This window comes from Morus notabilis, unplaced genomic scaffold (genome assembly GCF_000414095.1).
Source record: "Morus notabilis unplaced genomic scaffold, ASM41409v2 Scaffold1206, whole genome shotgun sequence".
Lineage (NCBI taxonomy): Eukaryota > Viridiplantae > Streptophyta > Magnoliopsida > Rosales > Moraceae > Morus > Morus notabilis.
The window spans coordinates 314,406-321,907 of NW_010364076.1; the positions used below are offsets into that span (position 1 = coordinate 314,406).

At 37.4% G+C, this 7,502-nt stretch overlaps 1 protein-coding gene across 1 annotated transcript; it reads left to right on the forward strand.

The window, feature by feature from the left end:
- Positions 1–1,470: 1,470 nt before the first annotated feature.
- LOC21397415 (transcriptional regulator STERILE APETALA) lies at positions 1,471–6,903 on the forward strand. Its single transcript, XM_024170555.1, has 3 exons — positions 1,471–1,507; positions 1,550–1,722; positions 5,746–6,903. Exons 1-3 carry the CDS (start codon positions 1,471–1,473, stop codon positions 6,901–6,903), a joined length of 1,368 nt encoding a protein of 455 aa, XP_024026323.1.
- The last annotated feature ends 599 nt before the right edge of the window (positions 6,904–7,502 follow it).

The window sequence follows — 7,502 nt, forward strand, 5'->3', positions numbered from 1 at the left end:
CTCCCTAAACCGCTCAATAACCCACAAAAATATACATATATAATTTTTTAATTTTTAAAATATTTTTATATTATGTGTTGTTTTATCAAATTTCGTAAGAAATGAAAAGCACAAACATAAGGGTCTGTTTAGTTCGTTGATTTAAATTTTAATTCGAGTTAAGATGTGATTGTATGTGAGAGTTTTTTATTGTAATAAAAAAATTAAATGTGACTATTTCTGAAAATTTTTTACTGTAATAAAATTTAAATTTAAAATTCAAATCGTTAAAATAAACGAGCTTTTATGGTTCTCAATTCTCATGTGTGTGTACTACAAACACAATACGAATAATGACACTTGCAATAGGCCAAAGGGGAATCCGTTTTTGTTTCCTTCTTGCTTTCTTATATACAAACGAAAAAATGTTTAAAAGGAAGACATATTAAAAATATATTTAGTGAATTGAGTTTTTAATTTTAAATTAAAATATAATTTTATATAAAATTTTTTTATTATAATAAAAAAATTAAATATCACTGTTTTTAAATTTTTTTTATTATAATTAAATTATTAGTGAAGTAAACGAACTTATTATAAATTCGAGAGAAAGTGAAGACCGCGACCAAAAGGAAGACGTACGTGTTAAAAATCACCTGAAGAAACCGGACCAAGCCAAAATTTAAAAAAAGTGTGCAGTCATCATCTCTCTCTCAGAAACCAGAGAGAACCTGAATCAAAACGCACCCCCGCCGTCTTTGCAGAGCGGGAAAACGGCCAAGAACTCCAATAACTCATAAATGAAAAGCATAGAAATAGTACCCCCGCTCTAAATCTTGTAATTCTTTTTTTTTTTTTTTCAAACTTCTCTTTTTCCCATAAAAAAAATAGGCATGCATTGAAGAAAGAAACTAGCCAGCTAGAGAGAGCCTCTCGAATATATACAAAAACATATGAAAAATTGACATGTATATTTATATATATATATATCCACACATACATGTCTTTTGATCAGTTACATGTCACACAAAACATTTCCCTTTTTTTTTTTTTTCAAACTTCTCTTTTTCCCATAAAAAAAATAGGCATGCATTGAAGAAAGAAACTAGCCAGCTAGAGAGAGCCTCTCGAATATATACAAAAACATATGAAAAATTGACATGTATATTTATATATATATATATCCACACATACATGTCTTTTGATCAGTTACATGTCACACAAAACATTTCCCTTTTTTTTTTTTTTTTTCTGAAAGAAAAGAAGAGTTGCCATCCAAAGAAATCCCAAACACCCTCTTTTGGGTCCCTCACACTCGTGTCTTTATCCAAAAAAACCTTTTTGTCTTTGGTGTCCATTTTCCCGGTTCCCTCTAACTATCGCTCTCTCTCTCTCTCTCTCCTCATTTTTCTTCCCAAGCCTCTCTCGTTCGTCTCCCTTAATAATTTATTGTTGTTGTTATTTGCTTCTTCTTTTGATTCCTTTGCCGTTATGTCTTCATCTTCATCGTCCGAAGATGGCAACAATGGCATTGATGTCGCCGGCCCAAGCACAAGAAGACCAAGAAGAGCGCCTCGTGGTCGCGGCGGTGATTTTGAAGGGCCGTCGCCGTCACGGCGGCGAGCAAATAACGACGTGTGGCCGGAGCCTTTTATTGAAGCTGTCGCCATCCAAGTCGCCACTGAGGCCGCTCGCTCCATTGGTCGCCTCGCCGCTGCGCTTGCTCTAGCCAGTGTCTTTCAGGTACCACACGTTTATTTATTTATTCATAATTTTATAAATCGATTGATTGATATGATCAAGAACACTATTTTTGCGTCAAGTTCTGATCATTAACATTGTCAAACTTTTTGCGCCTTTTTTTTAGCAATGCGAATTTTGTTACTGTTGTGTTTTTTTGTTTTTGTCGGGGCATAATTTTGTTACTAATGGACTAAGCATTAATTTTGGATCAATAATTCAATAACGGTTATTGTGTTTTAGCACTTTTTTTGGTGGGTTTTTAGTGTTTACTAGATTCACAGTGAGTAATATATATATATACACTGTATCGTGTGTTTAGTATGACTGTATGAGCTTGCAACCTAGAGGGAATTTTTTGTTTTTTTGTTTTTGTTTTTAAAGGTCAGTCAATCCCTATCAAAATTAAAATGTCCCTTTCTCATGCTATGGTGTGGTCTCCTTTCAATCGGCAGGTTATTAACTTCCCTTTTGTCATAATTTGGGAATGTCTATTTTGGAGCCTTTTGTATTTTTGATTTTTTTTTTGGTATTTTTTTTTTCCCTCTTTCTCCATATCTTATGAAAAGGGTTCTTTTGGCTTTAGATTTCCCTTTTTCCCTTTATTGGCATGTATCTCTTTTCAGCCTCTAAATATTCCCCTACTTTTTGACTCGACTTTCTTAGCTTTCTAGAAAACTTATAGGGATATGCCCTTTTTCCCAGCTTCTAATACCAAAATGTTGATGACCTTTGAAGCCTATATCATAGAGGAAAAAAAAATAAAAAAATAAAACTAAGCAGTGCTAGGAATTTTTAGCACGATTTAAGGAGAGTTTGTGTCTCTTACCGCGCTTGTGCATACGTTGCATTTCTATATTTAGCTAACACCACATATACGAAGTGTTACCTTGGCTTTTGACAGTTTCGCAGCATAGAGATCCATTCCGGTAATAAATTTGACTTTGTTTTTTTGGGTTTTGTAACACTTTTTTTTTTTTTTTACTTGTTTATTATCTATATCAAGAAAACAGGTACACTTCTACAGTTACCTTCATAAGACAAATTGTAGGATATTGTTAGCAAGAAAACATAAAAGAAATCCTAAGGTAGGATGTCAACAAGTGGGCCTACAGTCAATGAATGAAGGATCATTATATAAATAAAAAATAAAGGATTCAGATGAATAGTTAATTTCTGGGAACACATAATATATATGTATATGCATATAGAAAATGTAATAAGGCCTTGAGATCTCAAAGCAGTTTTGATGGGTTTTGTTATGGCATATCAGTCAAAAGCCAGCATGTGCTGGTGCCAAAAGCACATGGAGCCCAATGCCTGCTTCACAAAACTGATTTTCCCCTTGTCACCTCAAAGAGATATGGTTTTCTCTTTTACCATTACCCATCGGGCGACTTCTATTTTGTTTTTTTGTTTATTTTGTTTTTTTCCTTGAGACTTTCTTTCTTTGATGTTTTCTTTGAAGTTGTTTTGTTTTAGGCATTAATTTATTCTCTGTTTGATACAACTGTTTGTTTTTCCTTTGTCTTGTTGAGCTAGAGACAACACTCATCTATCAGAAACTTTTAACTAATTGGAAAAAAAAAAAACCCCACCACCATAATTTAAATTCCTAGGCTTTTAATCCTGAATTTAAAAAAAATAAAAAATAAAAACTTTTTGAATAAAATAATGAAGAACTGGATCTAGGGTAAAGCCAGCTTGAACAAGATGATCTTGAGGAAGCAAATAGGGTCAATATGAGGAGGTAGATCTGCATAAGTGGGAAAGTGTTAGTTTGAGAGTCAAATTTACAAGTAGAGGAAAAAGGTGGAGGATTTGAGGATAAAAGATTCGTTGCTTTTAACGAGACAGGCCTTTGGCTTCTCCTTTCTTGGAAATGAAAGAGAAACGTGTGGGGAAGCACGCTTTGTACTCCTATGTTTATGTCTATTTATATATATATATATATGCTCTACATATATATTTGTATGGACCACAAACAATAAAACTATTTCTATTAGGGTTTATTCTTGTCCTCTTCTTTGTTCTCTCTAAATTAATGCCCATTTAAATTCTTCACTTACTGCCAATTAGCCTTCCCAATTTCCCATGGAGTGTCTTCCTCATCAAAAACCACCCTTTTTATTTTTCTTTTTGATCAATTCCTAGCCATGTTAGTACTTTCAAAAATGAATTCTGTGGAAAAATTAAGGTTAAAAAGTGTAACATAAAGGACAAATTAATATGCAAATTAACAGTCTTGTATGTGGTTGTTTTTTTTTTTTTTTCGTACGAATGGGTAGGGTAACTACTAACTAGGATCATAGGGGAATAATATTTTAAGATTTGGACTGAATAGGCTTAACGAAAGATTTTTGCTTGTCCTTTGTTGGGGTCACGGTAGCAATACGTAACTGCAATTGTACTTTTATGTACCGGCTGTAACCTGGATTGTCTTTTTCTTTGTTTTCTTAATAGTTTTTCTTTGTTTGTTGCTTGTTGTTGTTGTTTTTTTTGTTTTTTGTTTTTTGTTTTGGGATAAGTGGCTAATAATGAAAGTTGAAGCTAACAATAGTATGTCGATAACTAGTAAAAGTGTATATATATATATTGGTAATGGGTACAAGAATCATGTTGAAGGTGCATTCTGTAGTTATCCACAAACTCCAAGCATAATACAAGGCAGTTGAAGTATATACTGCTTTAGTTAGTAGATTTACTTAATTTAATTTTTTTTGTTTTATCTAGAGATTAGAGACTAGAGATAGTGTTAATTAATTAAGATAGTGACGAGCTTAATTTATTAGTAGCTAGCTTCGACTAACAACTTTCTTACAGCCTATAAGACTGCACTCTTTTCCCTATCCTCTCCCCCTTTTGCACTGACAAAAAGATGGTTAAAAAAGAGGAGTATATATATATATATATATGATATATCTATATATATATACTACACTGGCCTGCTTTCTTTATTTAGAGCAATTCATCTGTTCTCTAGTCCCTAGTCTCTCCTGCTCCTGCTTCAATATCATCAATATCTGCTTTTTTGGCCCTCTTGGCTCCTCCTTCAAGATCATTTTTCTTCTTACATTTAAAGCTTTACGCGCATGGCAATATGGGGCTTTTGGGGTTGTGTTCCTTTTTAAAAAAAAAAAAAAAAAAGTGCATTTGATAATTGATTGATTTCATCTTTCATGGCTCCTCTTTCTTATCTTTGTTCATTGAAAACCTAATCACTGCTCAGTTACTATTCTGATTTCCCAGCTGTAGTATCTTTTTAAACATGTCAATTTATTAACTCGTATTTATAACATTCTGAACTTTTTTTATTAAGTGACGTAAGACATGCGCTCATGAATTGAATGATAACCTTGTATATATTTTTTTTAAGCGGTGGCTTTTAGCATTAAATAGGCTAATGAGATTTACTTTCATGATTTTTTTACTTGTCCATTTGCATTAATATAATAGGCGTAATTGCCTCTAATTTCTATCGCCGAATATCGGCGTTTGTCGCCCTTTCAATTTTGATAAATAAATTGTTGTATAGTTTTCCATAAGTATGATTCCTACTCAAAAGTCTCTTTATATTAGTACTTTCGTGAAAGAGATGCATGTTACGTCGCTTTCTATGTTAAATTTTCGTTGTCCTGTACCAAACAAGATGGTGACATATATATACATGTATATATTTTTTCGATGAATAAGATACTTATGCATAATTCAATACAAGTTTCCCAAGTAAATATTCTTAGAAGACCTTTATTCGTCCCCTTTTTTTCTGAATGATTGGCATGTAATTTGATTCATATTGGAACACATTTAAAACATGTAATTTCCTTTTTTTTTTTTTTGGCTCAACAATAACGAAATAACGTGTTTACAAGCCATCTCCATCATATGCATGTTCTCATATTTCTACGTGCATTTTGCATGAGACTTGTTGCAAGTCTAAAAATCAGAGCATCTTCATTCGGTCGTTCTCCAAATATTGTCATCTAATAAAAAAGGGTTTTTCCTACGTGTCATTTTCCTTGCCAGGTGTGCTCAACGTGGCGCGCCGTCTCACGCTCGGACCAACTATGGCAGCGCATCACACGCCGCATCTGGGGCCGGACCCACCTCCGACAGGACACGTGGCGCGACGAGTACGTCTACTGGCACCGTACGTCTCTCAACTTTCTCAACGGCCGTTCCTCCCACGCCGTTCTCCACTTCGACCCCGCCGATCATCCCCGTGACGGCGGTGGTGACCCTGACGCCCTCGCCTGCCGATGCCTCACACTCTCCGACACTCACCTCGCATGCGGTTTTGCTGACGGTGCCGTCCGACTCTTCGAACTCTCCACGCGTCTCCACGTCCGCACCTTCCACCCACCACCACGCAACCTCCTCGGCCGATTCTCACGCGCCGTCACGGGGATTATCCTCCCCGCCGCTAACCACCATCGCAACCGCCTCGTCTTCGGTACACTCGACGGCGACATCCACGTGGCGGTCATTAACGGGACTCCCATTCCCCGCCGGGCCCACGTGGGCCACGTGGTCGAGGACGGGGTCCTGGTGGACTTCACGGGCTGCGGGCGCTGGTGGGTGGGCCTCTACGCTGGCGTACCGGGCCGGGCCTTCCACATTTGGGACGGGAACACCGAGGAGCTCGTCTTCGTTGGCGGGTCGTTGACCGACCCGGAAGCCGTGACGGGTTGGCAAATGCTGATCGAGTTGACTCACGTGGTGGGGCGAGTCCGAGTGACGAGTCAGGAATCGGCCGTGGCGTGCACTAGCTCGAGGGCGATTGCGTTTGATTTGAGGAACCAAGGATTGGTGTTGGGAGAGGAGGAGTATGAAGATGGGTTGACGGCGACGTCATTCGACGTAAGCAACTCGGCGTACATTATCGTGGACAGCAATGGTGTGGCTAGGGTGCGCCGGGTGGGCATGTTAGAGGAGGTGTGCACCTTCTCGGTGAGGAGAGGGGCGTGGCAGAGAGGGGTGATGGGATGCATGAACCGGGGGTATGCGCTAATGTGCGCCGGGGGTGTCATGCGCGTATGGGAGATTAGGCTTGGGAATGGCCAATATCGGTACAGATTCGCGGAGGAAATTGGGGAACTCAACGCGCTCGTGGCAGACGAACGACATGTCGTTGCTTCCTCTAGCGACGGGAGGTTGCGTATTTGGGACTTTGGGGCCCAGTGAATGAAAATTAGTACTTAGTAGCATTAGAATGGGCCCTGTAGGGGCCCATTAACAAGAAGGTAGAGAAAAGAAAGAGGAGAGAGACAGAGATTGGGGGCATGGAACTGACTTGACTGAAGAAATTGTACTTTTTTGTCTTATTATGATTAGAGAGAGAGAGTTGATTGTGGATGGGCGTGGGATACGCTGTTTTGGGGACTTTTTAGGGGAGAGGAGAGGACTATTGTGTTTGACCTTTAGACTAGACAGACTCAGGACTGACCCTTTTTTATTTATTTATTTTAATTTAATTTAATTTGTATTTTAAATTTGTACAGTTTCATGTCTCGTCTCCTTAGTTTGATGCATGTTTTGCTCCGTCCTCTCCGACCAGTTGCTTTCTGTTGTACTTTCACTTATGTATTTTTTTACCTCCTTTGTCTATGAGCGGTGTAATTTTTAATTGGGGGAATCGGTTTTAACTTTAATGCAAAAATAACTAAAAGGGCTGTTCTTTTTTCCTTTCATTTTACTGTCTGTGGAATCTTTTGTTTAAAAATTTAAATTTAAAAAATTATGAATTATGATTTTAAATTCTTTAACTAAAGTTTTTGGGTCTG